The sequence below is a fragment of the Mycteria americana genome, chromosome 3 (genome assembly GCF_035582795.1).
Source record: "Mycteria americana isolate JAX WOST 10 ecotype Jacksonville Zoo and Gardens chromosome 3, USCA_MyAme_1.0, whole genome shotgun sequence".
NCBI lineage: Eukaryota > Metazoa > Chordata > Aves > Ciconiiformes > Ciconiidae > Mycteria > Mycteria americana.
The window spans coordinates 37,899,586-37,918,074 of NC_134367.1; the positions used below are offsets into that span (position 1 = coordinate 37,899,586).

Sequence of the window (18,489 nt, forward strand, 5' to 3'; positions counted from 1 at the left end):
CAGTGTGCTGCCATGGGGGTGCAAACTGGGCTCCCAGCCAGCCCCGCACTCCCGTCCCGCAACGGGGGCAGATGTGGGCTCACGCTCCCCGCTCTCTGGGAAAGGGCCACCAAACCCCCATTTCCCATTGCCCCGTTTCCATCTGGCAGCGTGGGGTGGCTGGAGCTATGGTACAGAGACGTTCCTGCTGGATTTAAGCTAGTCCAACATTTCTTTCCCCTAAAATCCTCCTTGCTGCGCTTTCTGGTCCTGTATTGTGCTCTGCTATTGTTAATGCAACTCTCAGTGACATTTTCTTTTGGCTTTCCTCTCTCTCCCAGTGGCTAGATTGTAAACCTGCCTTCACTGGAAGGTCATTGAGTACCCTCTAGTGGATATTTTTGGAAAATATAGCTCAGCTCTTTATTGGTCTCCAGAGACTTAACTGCAGCTCTCTGGAAAGCCTTTTGTTTATAGTTGAGATACACAGGGGATGGATTTCAGTAAGTACAGCACATGCTCACAGTTGCAAACTCTTACGAGAGCTCCTTCTCTTTAGTTAAATCAAACACGAAGGGCAAACAAGATTAAAAATCATTACTTCAGAAGGAAACTGCTTGAGTTTTTTTTGAACTAGTAGACGTGTACAATGGCAAAAATACCTGTACAGAAAAATCAATCTGCCAATAGCATTCATTTTCAGGTTTTGGAATAGCCTGGGATGGCATCAGGGCCCTGACTTACGGCATTCAAGGACAGGCTGGAAATTATGGCAGGGAGCTCCCGGGAGGAGCAAGGATATATCCTCATGATTGGCCTCCTTACCCTTTATTTATTAGCTTTATTAATCAACCCTTTTTTAAAAGTAGCTAATGTGTTTGCTCTTTGCTTCCCGTGTGTGGTGGGTTAGCCTTCGCAAACAGCCAAACTCCCACCCAGCCACTCACTCACTCCCCCCTGCCCCCCCCAAATGGGATGAAAAAGGTCTTGGGTCAAGGTAAGGACAGGGAGCTCACTTGCCAGTTACCATCACAGGCAAACTAGACTTGATTGGGGGCAAAATATTTTAATTTGTTGCCAATTAAAATAGATTCAGGTACTGACAAACAAAGACAAACATTAAAATGCGACCTTTCTTCTCCCTCTTTTCCCAGGCTCAGCTTTGTTCCCAGCTCCTCTACCTCCTCCTCCCTCCACGTTGCACAGGAGGATGGGCAATGGGAGCTGGGGTCAGTCCATAACAGCTCCTCTCTGCCGCTCCTTCCTCCTCATGCTTTTTCCCTGCTGCAGTGTGGGGTCCTCCATGGGCCGTAGTCCTTCAGGATAGACCTGCTCCAGCGTGGGTCCTCAACAGCATGATGGATAACTGCTCCAGCTCCTGGAATACCTCCTCCCCTGCCCCCTTCCTTGTTCTCCTCCAACCTTGGTGTCTCCTCTGCTGTTTCTCACTTTTCCCCTCCTCCTCTGCCCAGCCAGCATTTTCTGCCCTTTCTGATACAACTTACTGACAATATTTTCACTAAAGTGTTGTATGGTATTGAGCCAAAAGATTCACAGAAAAACAAATATCTGCCTACACAGAGCGCAGACAAATAGTGTCCCTGCAGAAAAACCCTCCATGCCTTTCTCCTCTTCGTCACAGCGAGCAGCATTAGCTTCTCTTCCTGTCATCTGTCAGTCCAATCCCTCTGTCAGCAGTCTCATCGGTTCGCCTTGGGTTGATGTCAGACTAAACGTCGTACAATTACCAGCTCATCTTTATGCCTTTTTAACAGTGGCTTAATGCTAATACTCTGTAAAGCTCCAGGAATTTCCCTGGTACACCAGGATGTATTCAAAATGAAGATGAGTGGGCCAATTATCTCCTAGGCAGATCTTCCAGGCCTCCCGAGTATGGAGCAAGACTTAAACCTATTTATGTCTAATACAGATTTGTAATGTCCTCACATAACTTAGCAGCTAAAAAATATGACTTCTCACATTTTGCTTGAATATACAATCCTGCTTCTTTCTAAATGCATAACAGAAATGTTTATCTGTCTTTACCTTTTCTCCCCCATCTCCTTCGTAGGGAGCTGCTGCGGCTGCTGCCCGCTGTTTTTCAGGGACATCCGTCAGCCTTTGCCCTTTGCATGTCTCATTTCTCTCCAGAAGCACAAGCACCATGCTGGTCTGCTGCAAATTTCACAAAAATACAGTACCTCTGCTGGCTTAAAAGGCTTCTGGACCCCTCCTGATTGTATGTTGGCTGTTCATCTTTTTTAACATCGTCTTTCCTTGTGGAGCCTTTGGCCATGGCTCCTGAAGCTGAACCTCGTGCACCATTCTTATGCCAGATGTTGGTCACTGTTGAAACTTCAATTTCTGAACCACACTGATGGGTGGAGTTTTGCTTTTGCTGTGAATCACCATTATTTCCAGCAAGTAGCTCGCTGTCCATTTGTCATGATTTAACAGTAAACCACACTCTCTCTATATACACGTAGGTAAAAAATGGGCCAGCTGAGCCCCGAACCCTCTCTCTAACCCCCTACTTTGGATCCTCCATAGTCCCCCTCTCCACTAACAGTTGAGACACCTCCAGCCTCCCTCTGCCCCATCCCTGGGTTGGCTGAGGTTTCCAAAGGGGCTGTGACCCCATGGAGAGGAGCCCACGCTGGAGCAGGTTTGCTGGCAGGACTTGTGACCCCGTGGGGGACCCACGCTGGAGCAGTCTGTTCTGAAAGACTGCACCCCGTGCAAGGGACCCACACTGGAGCAGTTTGTGAAGAACTGCAGCCTGTGGGAAAGACCCACACTGGAGAAGTCCGTGGAGGACTGTCTCCCGTGGGAGGGACCCCACGCTGGAGCAGGGGAAGAGGGTGAGGAGGAAGGAGCGGCAGAGACAACGTGTGATGAACTGACCGCAACCCCCATTCCCCGTCCCCCTGTGCCGCTCGGGAGGAGGAGGTAGAGAAATCAGGTGTGAAGCTGAGAAGAAGGGAGGGGTGGGAGAAAGGTGTTTTTTAGAGTTGTTCATATTTCTCATTATCCTACTCATTGTTAATTAGCAATAAATTAATTAATTTTCTCGAGTTTGGTCTGTTTTGTCCGTGACAGCAATTGCTGAGTGATCTCCCTGCCCTTATCTCGACCCACGAGCCTTTTGTGGTATTTTCTCTCCCCCATCCAGCTGAGGAGGGGAGTGACAGAGCGGCTTGGTGGGCACCTGGCATCCAGCCGAGGCCAACCCCCCACACCGGGGTGTGCCAGCTCAAGCACCGAAGAGACAGTCTGTTTTACAGAGCAAGCAGAAGTGTTTGTTTCCGTGTGATCTCAAGCACAAGCAATAAACATGTATAGCAAAAAATAAATGGGCTTAGCCAGCACTTCAAAGTGTGTGAGCTGCCACCCATGGTAATTTCAATGTGATACCTGCCACCTTCCCCTTTGCAAAAGGCCGATCGAGTGATTCATGCGCTCGTCTACTGACGTTCCCGGCTTCTTAAACCACACCACTTACTCTTTGTCTTGAACCCAAAATTTTCAAATGGTTTTTTTAAAAGGCTTTTTTTGTGTGTGTTCACAGAACCTTCTTTTGAAAGAGGGGTGTTCCCAGCCTGCACCCCAAGAGACAGGGCTGGCAGGGGGAAGTCGTCCTCCCCCCGCCTTACTCACTTCGCTCACGCTTGCTTTTCCCCACGACTGCTCCCCGCGAAGGGATGGAGCCGTGTCCTCCCTCCCCACGGGTGAGAGCTGGGACACCGAGCCGCTGGGAACTCTCCGGCTCTCCCCAGCAAGGGGTGCCTTGCCCTTTTCTGATTAGGCTACAAAGTTATAATGCTGATGTGCAGTCAGGCTGCACAGTTACGACGCTGATCCAAATGGAAAGCCGGGATGTGTGGGCACCTCCTCCCCCTGCTTTATGGCTGGGTGGAGGAACGCTGGGGGCTGCAGGAGCATCGTGCTTCCATACCTTCCTCTTTGTTGTGCTGGATCCCCCTGTGCTAGCCCAGCTGCTCACCATTTCAAAGAACCTTCAAAATCTTTCCTAAAAAGCATTACTTTTTTTTTTTAAATTAGCACAGATGGCAATGACTGCTTTTTAAGAGGAACAAGGAGCTCTGCATCTCTCCAGCCCTGCAAGGGAAGCCATAGGGGGTTGGCAAGGTGGGTGGGCACTGCGCTCAGCGACGCTTTCCCAACGCCTCCGGTGACTGATCCACTCAGGAAAGCGGCTCTTCTGGTTACGTTCAGCTCCTTAATCCTTTTTTTCCTCCCTTTCCAGAAGTGACAACTTTTCTGTTTGCACCTCCATTGCATCACCACCACCCCCCCCTACAGCTGCCCTGCATTTTTTTGCCTAACAGCATGTAATTAATCAGCTCAGGTTTGTAATAAAATATGACGCCCATTTAATAGACTGAGTCACCGGTAAAGCCAAGCAAAATTAGCTGATGGGAAGGATGGCAGGGGAGATAAGGCAGACCTGCCTCGCACAGCCAGCGCTCTGCGGCAGCAGCCGGGGCGACACCAAGACCAAACCTGCTCGTGTTTCCTCGTTGCTTGGCGATGCTTTGGCAGGTTTTCCTGCCTTACCCAGCGCTTCTGCGGCGGGAGCCAGATTGGTCGATCCTTTCCATAAGAGACGGGCATGAGCAGAGGGTTAGGCTGGGAACCGGGAAACAAACAGAACGGGTGGAGCGGAGAGGTGACTGCCACCCCCGTGGGGACGCCCGCCCTCCGGATGAGGGGAAGGGGTCGGACCCCACTGAGGGGATGAGCCTTTCGGGGGAAGCCACCAGCCTCGTCCCCAAGCTGTTGCCGGCTTTTCAAACATTGGGCTGATTTCTATTTGTAGCATTTTTCATTGCCAGCTGTGGTACAGTCACATCTTTAGTCTTCATTAGGGGGTGGTAAAATACACGTGTAAAGCCCACAGTAAAACCAGCTGATCGCCAGCACCGTGCTTTATGAGCTCTGGAGTCGCAAGACAAAGCAGTTCTGTGGCATTATAAAAAAATCTCCCTCTTGTGGCTCAGAGATCGTCAAAGCTAAGGAAGAGCTGTCCTTCTGCGGCTGACAAAGGCTTTAGGGCTTGCATACAAACAGCTGAAGTGATGTACCAGGGACCGCTCCTTGGTAACACCAGGAAGATGGTGGGGGTTTGTACAATTCACTTTGCAAGAGTTGCAGAAAAACACAGCAACAGCAGATTAGTTTCATTTTAACATAAGAAGTACAGAAAATAGCCTGTATAGACTCAACATAAGAGACGATACATGCGCCTTGGAAACAGAAGGATTGACAGAAGTGAAAAGCGCAACATCATAATTTCAATAATGGGGCTGTCTGGGTGTGTATATCCAGACACACACAGCAAAAGTAAACACTTTCTGATTTTATGGTTAACAACTGCAGTTGTGTTAGAAGCTTTTTGAGCAAAATCGTTTTAGTTTTGTTTCATGCGATCATGAATATTTCCATATGACTGCTTTTCAGCTGTTTGTTAGAAGAGGCTTATCTAGAAAACTTTTATGATGTAAGCTAACTACATCCCAAATTAAAAAGATTTTACTATTAATGAACAAGCTAGTGAGATTTGGCATTTGCTTTCAGCATTCAGTGAAATTCCTATTTAATGCTGCGCAAACTAATTTGGTCTCTTATCCCAGACCAGAAACTGCAGCAGTTGTGACGGTACAAACGGCGTTGTGACCAGAAACTGCAACAGTTGTGACGGTACAAACAGCGTTGTGACCAGAAACTGCAACAGTTGTGACGGTACAAAATGCATGAGAAGATTCAGGCTGCTCTGGGGACGGGCAGGAGAGCAAAAGCTTTGCCAGTTCTCTGTACGGCCGTGCCCAGGGAGGCAGCCGTGGCCGGGGGACCTCGTTTCCAGTCCCCCAGTGCAACGAGTCCCATACAGAGCTTGCAGAGGCAGCAGCAGCCTTGTGTTAGCCTGCCATGGCTGCAGAAGGAACAGGATCAAAGGTGAGAGTCATCACTGCCCGTGTTCTTGCAAGTCTTGTTTCTGGTTGTTTACCAAGTATTCCAACCACTTTGTGAACATCTTTTTTTTTTTAATTGGAAAAAATATTAACAAAGAGCTAGCACCAACCCAAATTACCTACCCCACTTTTTATTGTTGAATAAATAATCTCCTTACTTTATAGCGCTGCCAGGAGGGATAACGCTATTGTTAAGGCATGACACTACAGTGCAGAAAGGGTGCCTGCTCAAAACTTGTTCAGTTCTCTCTCATCCTTGCCTGTAGCCACTGGAAAACACACAAACCTTCTGCAGTTAAACAGCATGGTAGCCATTCCAGGTAAACTATAGGTCTTCTCTTTTGGTTTTCTTTCCCCGTTAAGGTAAAGAACCCCTCAAAGCTAAACACCTGAAAGGGGCCTTTTACTGATGTTGAGAAGCTCCTGAAAGAGCAGCTGAAAGCATTTGCTTTTGGTGGTAGGTGGACACTAGAAAAGCCACTTTAAGATTACCCATCAGTTAAATTTTTAAAGCCAAGGAGGTGGAGCTGCAGAAACACCCTACCTACCGACGCCAGAACATTCCTTAGAAAACATCAGCAGCTGGGAAAGGCTCCAAGTTTTCCTAAGGAAACACTGTAGTGAAACGCATCATCGAGCCGGCTGCGCCTTCACCACCACTCACCCGTCCCTATGCAGTGCAATCTGCTCACAGCTCGCAGGTTGTGTGAAACCTGCTGAATCCAAGTGCCACCTAGGAAGAGTTCTGCAAGTGGATGCAGTCTCCAGCTACGGGAATTTTCCCCTTCCCCACTAAGTCGCATACAGCAGAAATTCAGCACCGGCTATTTTTATTTCTTTACGTATTTAAATCGCTGTTCAGTCAATGCAGTAAGTCTCTAAAGCTAAACCGGTCCCAAGGAACAGGAATGACCAGTGATGAGAATGTTCTAATTTTAAAAGGGGATCAGGGCCAAATATTCCTATGATTTCTAATTCTTTCACCTGCCATGGGATGCCAGGGCAATCTCACTGGGATTGTATGGATTCCTCCTTGCTAACACAAAATACTGCTTCTGCTCCAGAATTTCCAGCTTCAGGAACTGGTTCAAGCAGTTCAGACTGCATTATAACAGCTGAAAAAAGAAATCAAGAAATACAATTAGCCCACCCCTCATCTCTGATTGAGTGTATCATTAATCTCTTTTCTAAAGCATTCTTCACCACCATAAAGGCTCTTTTATCTAAGCAACAAAGAGAAACAGGTTCCAGCTGGGGCTTTAAAACCTGAGATACTGATTTTCTTAAAATAAATAGCATTAGTAAGAAGTAACGAGGACATTTCTTAATTTGGTTGCTTCTGCTACTAAAATAGCAGAGGGCACAAAAAGAACAGTAAGCAATAACCTCAGTGAGCATGCTTCAGGGATTTTTCTTCTTTACCTTATTCCTCAATGCTGAGGAAAGAGATGACAAAGTCGTGTTGAATGTAATGACTTTTAAAATGTATTTATTTATTTAAATCAAGGATTTAGGAAACACAAAAGCAGTGTTTTTTTCTGAATTCCTGGTTCCTAAACATAACCTTTGCAGCTAATAATGGCACATATCTCTATATCCTGGCCTAGCCACAGTGCTGGAAAAAGCTGTTGACTATACCTACTTTCTGGCAGATTATGGAATTTTTAAAAATTTGTAATTCAGATCCAGAATACACTGCTCACCATGTCATAACAATGTTGATAGCTAAATCTTGGTGTCTAGCATTATGCTTACAAAGGGAGTTTTGCTCAGTGAAGGAGGTACTGTACAGCATTGTGCCTGTTCTAACAAACCAAAAAAGAGCCACAATGCCTCAAGACGTTATGCTGCCAAAATTGCTACACCAAAATTTAAATTGAGAACAGGCCCCAAAATCACTTGTATGGCTAAAACAACGTGTTATTTTCAGCATCCTTGCAATTCAAAAGCAAGCGAACCGCTAATGCTTTGTGCGTGTTTGTAACCCAGCACGTACCCCCCCACAAAAAACATGCATCAAGATGTGACGTGAAGAAAATACCAAGAATATTTTGGTCAGATTAAAATACCTACATAGGCCCCAGTCAGTCATTAAAATTCCAGAGAAAACACATTACAGACAAGTAAATGAATTCCTTCTATTTAATGCATCACCTACTGGAGTTGCTGAGCAGCCACCTTCTAATACCTGCGATGAACCACTGAGAGCCCAGTGCTCCTCCCTGGTAGCCGGTGGCAGGACCAGACACTCAAAAAGTCAAAGACTCAAGGTGTTGAAAGGATGAGAAATTGCCTCAGACAGGTGCTAAAAAAAATCATCTGAACCATACTTTTGCACCGTAACATGTGAGTCTAAGTAGAAAAAAAAAATTATACAGGCTTGCTTAATTCAGAATTCAAATTGTCGTCCTAATGGTTCAGTTCCTAACAGTGCAAGGATTACAGTGAATCAGTACGTCTGTAGCTTTCAACAGGATCTAGATGAGACCTTCTAGATCCAAGAGATTGATAGACCTGTGAGACAGACAACTTAGGCCAACTGCTTATCATCACAGTACTACAGGTGTGTTCTGTAGTGCTGGTGCCACCAGAGGCATTCAAGAGAGTTTGAGCTACAAGTGTTGCACATACAGTCTCATATCTGAACCCTTATCAAAAGCATATTTGATAAAGTGTCAGAAAGCAAGGGGAAAAAAAAAAAGTCTTCCCATGCACTTGTCTACAGCACAAAGCAGGTTTTTTCTTAGTAAGGAATCTGCCACAGGCAACACTGCTTAAGTTCAAAATACACTGCCACTTCTCCCAATGCTTTACAAAAGTAATTATACCTTCATTGTAAAGTCTTTAAAAAAAAAATCTAAATAGAAAAATAAAATTTTTTTTACTCATTTTTCTATTATTCTCTGAATATCTTAGCGTGCAATGTGAGGTCTAGATGGTAAGTAAGCTTATAAATTCTGCTAGCATCATGGAGCGTCCTTAGCTAGTGAAAATTCTCACTGAAATAAGTGAAACTTCACCTAGAGAACACCAAAAAGCATCAAAGTGTCAGGATGAGAATTTTTACCTGTGCAAGAAAATATTTGTACCAGTTACATGACTTTGAAATAAAAAACAAAAGTCAGATTTATATAAAAATCCATTTTTTATTAAACTCGGATCACAGAAGAGAATTGCTCAATATAAAATCTCTAACAAAGTGATTTTATAGCGCAGTAAACTGTCTCTCGCAGCCAGAAGCTCTGGTTATGAGTGTACAATACGCCTTCATATCACAGAATACAAAACTGGAGTTTGTTCTTGTAGCCCCGTATTTGTTAAGCAGGAAGACAAAAATTTAATAAAAGTTGATCCTTTTTCTACCTTATTGTATCCAGAACACCCAGTTTTGTAGTGACGCTTTGAGACCATTATACACAAAGTATTGTCACTAGTCAACCTGCTCAGACTGTGCGGCGGCTATTAGGTATTTCAGACTGTAAGAGAAGTCACTTCAAATGCCCCCATGACAAATCCCAGCAGTAAATTATTTCCTGAACAGACATAGCAATCTTTGTCCAAGGAGCCACCCCAGCAGAGCAGAAGAGCAGAAAGGCATGCACAGTGGTTAAAGACAGCAAAGGGGATAAAAGGGAAAGTTTTCAGTAAAAAACTAGCTACTATATAAAGCCTCACTTTCTGAAGAAATCCTAAGTTTGGTGTTTTTTCTTTTTTTTTTTTTTTTTTTTTCTATTTAACTGCAGTATTTCCAGCACATTTGGTTTATGCCAAGCAACTAAGAAGAACTGCAAAGCATGCTAGGTTCTCTACAAATACTGAATCCAGAGCCACATTGTTTTCAAACTCTGTACTTCAAGCTGTCAGTGGAAAGTGTTCAAACACCCCCTGTCAAGTTTGGTGATTTGAGAGTAGGCAGAACGACAAAAAAATTTCCTCTTTGGCCCAAGGACTTCCCCTGCCCCTTCTGCCAAATGTGTGGAAACCAGGTCAGACACCAAATCCCAGGTGAGAATCTGCTGTCCAGTAAAGAAAATTCATAATGGGCTAGATGGACCCAGACTGCCCTTCCCTGTGCCCAAGAGCAGCATTTGAGGAGAAGCCAGGGTACCAAGTGACACCACGGACTTGAAACCCTTGACTGTGCAACACCCCAGAGTCCATTTCAACATTTTACTCACTTGCAATTACTACAAGATCTTTCTATGAAGTACATCCCACTCTGGAATAATTTAGTAAGCAAGCACCTGACCTGAAGACACATTTACAAAAAAGAAACAAAGCAACAATAGGAGCTCTGCAAAATGGGTTTTTAGCAGTTATATAGCAATTTTCATCTTCACAGAGCTTTGTGTTATTGCAAGAAGCTCCTCAGAAGCTTTGAAAAAGATTATTAAACAGAAAATACAGTGTAAATATAAATTATTTGCGAGTTCTGCCAATGCAGGACTACGATGTTTGTCATTACTTCCTACAAGCATTTGTGGTTAGATAAATAGTTCTCTTTATTATAATTTAAGACAAAGCAATTTTTATGTACTTCAGAATGTACTTACGCACAAGTATGCTACTTGTATACTGTTACAGCATCTATAAATAATAAATACACAGCAGTAACGGTTATAGAGTAGTCATTGAACTCCTGCAACATCCAGAGGCAAGGGCAAAAACTAGAGGAGCAACTACTCCATGTTATCTTAGCTTTTGGCCCAAGTTATTTCTTGTATTTCTCTAATTTTCTCTCATAAACACACTCCAAAAGATACCAGCATAAAGCTGCTCTTCTCATGAAACAAATTAAGACGATACCACTGCAAGAATAACAGTTCTCAATCTAAAGATATTTGAATCGTTTCAAGAATCAAAGATTTCTTCTCATTTAGCAGACTAAAACCTACCCGATACTGATTTGACAGATACCAGTGATGCCATATGAGCTCATATCAATTCCCACATATTGAATCAAAATGCAAATAGCTTTTTCTCCTCAAAGCTGTACTGGCTGTATGGTGCTCTGGCAGAAACTACTGGCACTGCTTTAATACTATCAGAGCAGCGTGCACTAATCAGGCCCTGGACAACTGGCAGCACGATGATCAAAAGAGACATAACCTTGCCCATCAATAAGCATCTTTATAATTACGTCAAATGCGATGTCACTGACTCATCAGGCACCCAACAGAAAAGTGTGTGCACATTCATTAGGCTACCTAGAAGTCTCAAGCATAAAAAGACACTGAAAGGCACTAGTCCATAGCAAGTACTGCCTTCAAAACTGTCTTTGAGTACATGCTTCATTTGTGTGTAAGACTACAGCGTGCGTTCACCCAATCTCTTGTAGTAACTCCAGTGCTTTGAGCTGAGCAAGCAAACAGGTAATAAAACTTTTCCCCCCATCCCAATTTCCTGGACATTAAGAAGCAAGTGATACAATAAAGAAAACCAAACATGAAAAACAAAGGATCCAGTCTATTCTATCCAATCATCTGATGAATCTAACTTGATCACGCGTGCTTGTTTTTAATTACTGGAGGGGAATAAGTATTATGGAAAAGATGCCTGGACAGAGTGCCTACCACCAGCATATGTTAATCATCGAAGGGACAAATCCTGCTCTGAACACTTTGTGTATTTCCTGATTTCAGGGAGGATGTAAGCAATGAATTGAAGCAACAGCTGTGAATTATGCAAGAGATAATTGACCAGACCATATTTTGCTATGATGGCAAACCTGATTCTCTGCTGCCTGACATCTGGAGTAGCTATTTGCACTTAGGTGCTAGGAGTGCAACATGGGTGCAACTCAGTATTTATAAGGTTGATTACAGAGATCGTACTTGGTGGACTAGCTATAAGGAACTTATCATACACAGCAACATGTAATTGTGAATTACACCTACTGCTGAGAGTGCTCCAGATTCTCCCGGATGAGACACATCACATTAACACAATGCGGTGTCCAGCAAAAGCTAAGCCACGTGGCTAATTGTATTCCTAATTGTTAATACTTCCAAGATGGGACAATCTGGAGCCTTGAGTATAGCATGCAGATTCTTTTACCACCACCTTCTCAAACTAGAAGATCGATTGAGAAGGTTTCTTAGCTAGAACCATTATATTCAGGCATTACATCCATTTTTTCACTTTGCTGATCCTTCCCTCCCTCTCCTGCATACCCAAGGCACAAGCCATACTAGGGTAGTAGCAAAGGCCAACTCCATCCGACACTTTCAGTTTATCCCAACCTTAAGATGACGTTTGCACCAAATGTGATGCCAATACATGTGCTGCACAGCCAGAATATATTCCAGGAGACTTGCTTTTTGTTTAAGTGGACATCCTATTTTCAGTCAGTTCCGCAAGGGTGACTTCAAAGCCACTAGACTACCATTTTGGGCCAATATCCAAAACCAGAATGTCCCCTAAACCTTAAAATGGGAGGATGTGCCACAAAAGTGTATCTCTCAAACTTCTGGGCTACATAACAGATTACATCAACACAACTTGCGCAACACTAAAATTAGCAAGCATCTCAAAGCAAGGTGGGACACAGAAGAACATTCTATGAAATGCATAAAACCAAACTCAAACAGCATGAAAAAAGTAATTTTTATTTTTATTGTTTACAAAAGCATGAAACATCTTACGCAAAAGCAGCATCCCGAACCATACATTTCCCTCATCCTCCTGGGATATTGGCAGAAAGCAAGTATTTTCTCTGTTCTTTAGGGTTAAACGTACTCTGCTGAGGTAAATGGGAACCACCTCACCGATTTCCACAGAGCTCCGACTGCTTACGTTAGCAAAGGGGCCGACTCATCAGATTGCAAGGCAATAAGATGTCATATGGGTGACTTGCTCTAGGTGCCAAATTGGCTTAGTCTGTGCTTCTAGCCAAGATGAATACACTATCCAGATACTTAATAAGCTCCCCATTCTCTTCAATTTCAACTGAAACAGATCTAATTTTAAATTTCTGTTTAAACATTATGACTCTCACACCACACTAACTTCATGCAAGGTTTAACTTTATGCACCATGAACAATTCTACTGAAGTTTAAGAGATAGCAAGGGTGCTTATAAGCTATTTCAGGAGTGAGACCTTTCAGCACAATAGCTATTTACTCCTTTCTTACCTGCCTCCCCAGCACATGGAGGTCACACGCTTATGCTGAAGAAACGTGCCCTAAGGTTAACCTGAAAAAAACCGTGCAGCATTTTTATTTTGCCTTCATCTTTTCCTCCTGATCTGGAGCTGGAAGTAGTTAATGGTCATATAATCAAATAGGTCATGCTTCTGAACCTACAGAGAAACATTTATTTATTTATTGAAAAAGTGTTCTGTTAAAAAGAGAATTTGATTGCAATGACTTCAAAGACTTACCTGGAGCAAATTACTCATACTGTTTCCTAAAATGATCCCTACTATAAAACAGCATAATTCCTTAGCTCCTCTGAGTTGAAGCCCCTCCTCTCAGAATCTACAACAGATGCCACAAAATATTTATTACACTGGGAGAAATGGCTCTGGCTTGTCTGCCATCCTACGTCTAAAATGACTGACAAATACTATTTATGTCTGCAAGACTCATACTGGATCTATGGATCAATGAAAACTGCATCATTTTACTGCGTGAGCTGTAGGAACTCTTCTATTAGCTCCTGCCAAATTCACATTAAAGAAATAGAATTTACTTCACATATTGAAAGAACCTGCTAAGAACCCATATATATATATACACACACATACATACACAATGTATGTGCACACATATATATATACACACACATATATAGATAATTTGTATTTATTTTACACTAACAAAGTGCTAAAACAATCCAACAACTGTCACTGCTAGAGATGAGGCTAAATGAAATGCTATCACTTATATGGCATCAAATAATTATGAGACTCTGGTCCAAGAGCTTCAGAACTGTTAGCAAAAAGGGATCTTTCATTGGCAAAAAAGAAGAGTTCCAAATGCTATGTTTTTCACTTTTAAATAAATTGGAAGCATTCAGAAAAAAAAAAATTAAAAAATACCATGCAAAGTAGATTTCATAATTTAAATTTTGGTTCTGTGTATAGCAAACACACACATTTATATATATAATCTATTACTTTCATGGCAAAATTCTGAGGTGCCTTGGACTCAATGACGACTTTAATGAATCTGGCAGTATCTCACACGTGCATCATTGCCTCAAATTTTGGAAAAGAAAAAGCTGTACAAGTTCAGCCCTGTATTCTGTGAGTCTGGCTGCATAGTCAGAAACAGAAGTATTGCACTCAATACCACACCTACAAAAATGCACATTTAATAAGGCCATTATATTCAAGATCATAATGGGACTCAAGTCACATGAACAATCAAATATATCATAAATAGACCTAGGAAAGCCATACTGCAGAAGATGGACTCAAACCAGCAGTGTTCCAGCAATTTAATAACTGACTTTTTTCCCATGAAATTCCAATCTCTCAAACTGGTTTTACCCACAGGGCCATACAACATGATGTGTATGTATGCATGCATTCTCACGATATGTTGTTTCCTTTTTTCTTAAAAGTTACCAAGTGCTCCAGAGTTTAAGGGTAGGATTCTACTCAAGTTCTGCCAGTAAGGGTCAAGTTGTTATCAACTTTAAGCAGCTTCGATGCATGATGAAGGGAGAGAAGATCTGACTTTCAGTTATTTAAATATTTGCCAACATACAAGACGTAATTCTTACTTTACAAAGTGTAGCAAAGACATAATTGAACCTGTACTGGAATACTTCTTAGTATGCTCTTTCAGAGCTAGATCATATTAAGAGTATCAGTTTATCTGATCTGGCCTACCAAAAGACAGAGCAAACAACCAATTTAACACAATACAAGGAATGATACAGATTTACAAGTTAGCCACCCACATCCCATGGCAAATAGAAAGAAGCTACCCTTTAATCAAAGTGGGGTAAGCTACCTTGAATTTACAGTAGGGTAAGTGTATTCACACCAGCCATTACCTTGGAGTAGCAGATGTGCTGTAAATCTGCTAGCTTGCTTTGTAGTTATTTGCTCCTTTAGCCATTCTGAAGTTACCCAGTCAGCCAGCATTTTGGCTGGTTAAGGGTAGTGGCATTTGTCCAAGAATGAAAGGTAGACCACTGTCCCTCTTCCCCATGCCACACTACATAAATATATAGAGTTATGGAAATGCAAAAAGCATCAGTACAAAGGCTGGAAGAATCACAAGACACAGCAGATAGGAAACTTAATGGTCACACGCATTACAGTTCAGCAGAGACATTCTTTCACAATCCTATATTCTGCCTTAAAATCCACAGTGGTGGAGATTATGGATGAACTACCTTCCAGCTGAATCAATCCCAGCATTAGGAATTATTTCTGAATACAACAGACTATATCCAACCCTTTTTTTCCTAGGACCTGTTTTTTGGGTTTAGACAGTTTTTAGTACAGAGACAAGAGACAAACCTGAGACACAGAAGATGTGACCCATTTGCACATTATAAACAGACAAATGGATAATCGAGATGCAAAAACTATTAAACGTGTCATACACTTTGCACCTACAGCTCCATGTACTTTCTTCTTGTAACAGTGGTGTCACTTGCCAGATGCAAGTTTGTCACTAACTATGAATATGTTTTTGACCGGAGCTGGGAAGAATGCATTTAGACAGCAACAATGCAGCTCCTGCAGTGATGAGCAAGGAACATGGGAGTTCAGATATGGTTTCTAACTCCAGCCCTGTCTTATACTCATTGCATGCCGAGCAGCTCAAAACGTCTCTCTTAGTAATCACATTATTTGGAAGGAGAATAACTTTCCATATTTTCTTCATAAAAGGAGCAGTAAGAAGTCCATTAATGTATCACATAAGATGGAAAGCCATCTAAAAGGCTTCTACTTATTTTAGCAGTTTTGACTAAAAAATGATTAGCAGAATCACTTTGTCAATTAGGCTGAAAAGAGCCGAGAATGTTTTGGGAACAGAGTTTCAGAAGCCCATCTCTGACATTCACATTAAAATGGTGGCCTGACTACTAGCAATACTTTTTCTGCAAGTGTCTAAACAAATAGAGTATTGATGGGTATCAAGCAGTAGCAGCACCTTCAACATTTTATGTTTCCTGTATTTAGTACTTTTTAACCGAATTCTCTCTCCCACTAAAGTGACTGTCTTGTCATGGCTACCCATACACAGCATTTCTAAATGGAATTGCACATTGTTGTTTTCCCTCCACCATAATATTATCTCACCATTTTCAGTATCAGTCAGCACCACAGGTTTAATGCAGGTCATGGACAACAAGCAGCAGGCCTACTTTTACTGCTTGCTTCAAACAATGTATTGTTTCATATTTATACATTTATACATTCTTAAAATGTTTTCTTCACTTAGCCATACTAAAAGTACCACTCCAAAATGTAAGTTTACATTGAAAAAGGTTATTGATGACTTGACCAAAAAATAGCCCCCAAAATCCCTTTTAGTCCCACAGGAAATAATATTTTCTCCTGAATTAGTGTTAACAGATATTTATATTAGAGGACTCCATATTTCAGAAACCAGTTATTTAATGCTCAATATTCTTTTCAGCAGATGAAGAGGTAGGTATATTTCCACACAAGAAAATAAAAAACAACTGTAACAGACACTCGGTTAATCAAGTAATGTCTGAAAAGTCAAACACTGTTCTGACAGCACATAATGTGTCTGAAGATACTCTCCAAGGAGGACAAGAAAAGTTGCACATTCTGATTAGATAATATATCATAATTTGAAATTTAATAATTTTCTGGAAAGAAAACACAAGTATCCAAACGCTACTTCCTTCCCCTCCCTCCCCCAAAGAAATGTGGGTGCCAACAAAACTGCCTGTATCAATGGTAGTATTAACTTTTGGACTGCTAAACATGGAATCAACTGCAATTCTTCCTTACATTCACCAGCACCAGCAGTCTACAAGTTTACACAGAGATCATATGCATGATAATTACATAATTACAATAGAAATTCAACTTTAGTGTTGTTCTTAAAACGATCTTCATAAATAATGAAAATATCTGTGTTCTAGCTCTTCAGTAACCTAAGGTTAATTGGTACAGATAGTGGTTTTTTTCTTCCTTTTATAAACCAAACTGGAGGTTCCTTACTGCCAACAATGGTTAAGGCCTGGATCAAGTTACTCTCCTTTTGCTTTTCCCTTTTTCTGCTTTTTTCCATTTTCCACCACTGCATTATTTTCTGGTTTGCTTACTCCATTTGCAACAGCACCATTTGCTATTTTGCCATTCTTTACAGGTTCCTTGGGCAGCTTATATGTCCGATAGTAGAAGTTACCAAACAGCAAAATGAAGGTGACAGCATAGAAAATTACACCCCAGTGCATCCATTTAGGGAAAGGACAATCAATATAAATAGACAAGGCTGTGTGGCCAATAGTCACATGGAACTGCACCTGAAAGACAGAAAATATAGAATCAAAAAGGTCTGGATATATTCTGTAGGTCTGACTGCACCAATGTATACCAATGCATTAAGTTATGAAAACTGCTAAACTGGGAGGTGGTAGGAAAGCTGTATTTGACTGTCACATCATGCACACGCACATATGCTTGACCAGGGATGTCAAATTTATTGCAGTACCTGGCACCAGTTTTCAGAAATAGGAAAATGAGAAGACATTAAGAGATCTGGATTTTCTCTACCTTTTGAACAGGTTTTTGCAATTCAGTTGAAACAACCAGTAAAATAGTATTAGACTTTACTCACACAACTCTTACCTATGCTGCATTTTTTTTGAGAAATGAAATAAATACTTCCCTCTCCAGGAAGTATTCTAACTTGAGCTGTGAGTATCAGACAGCTAAGAACTTTTGGGAGGAGCAGCATCCGTTCCAAAGCTCTGCAAATGCAAATCCACTCAGAGGCATTACCTTCTGAGATAACAGGAGAAATTTTACTTACCAGTTGCAATATGGTCAAGTATCTTTTCCACCACAGGTATTTCTGAAATTTAGGGCCACAGGCAGCTAATCCATAATACATGTACATAATGACATGAATAAACGCATTCATCTGAGCTCCAAAAAAAGCTGTCCAGGAACAGAAGGGAAGATTGTCATGTAATTTTGAAAAAAGAAAGAAGTCTTTTCTAGTATTTTTCATGTGATAGTAAAAATTATAAAGCACAGGACATGCCACGCTTCCATCTTTGAAATATTCAATAGTATAGTATAGACCTGACTGCCAACATGTGCTGACACAAACAGCTGTTCATGCAAATAGTATACCACATCTTTCATGGAACTACTTATGCAAAAGCTTTTCATAAGATTTTTGTTGAACAGACATAAATCACATGGATTCCACATTAGTTATTGTTGTATAAGTGCAATTGTTTTGCTAAAGGATTATTCAAAGCAGTAATATCCAATGTAAAGGATAAAGTATCAGGTTCTCAACTTAAATCTTTTAAACTATATTTAAATACACAGGTTCACTT

General features: G+C 41.8%; 1 protein-coding gene across 1 annotated transcript in view; it reads right to left on the reverse strand.

Annotated features, from left to right (window-relative positions):
• Positions 1-16,523: 16,523 nt before the first annotated feature.
• The window catches only part of ELOVL4 (ELOVL fatty acid elongase 4), a 31,842-nt gene continuing 29,876 nt past the window's right edge, over positions 16,524-18,489 (reverse strand). Inside the window, exons 5-6 of the mRNA XM_075497303.1 lie at positions 17,952-18,079; positions 16,524-17,442 (exon numbers count right to left, since the gene is read on the reverse strand). Coding sequence (XP_075353418.1) covers positions 17,167-17,442; positions 17,952-18,079 — 404 coding nt within the window. The 3' untranslated portion in view covers positions 16,524-17,166. The remainder of the gene's footprint in view (positions 17,443-17,951; positions 18,080-18,489) is intronic.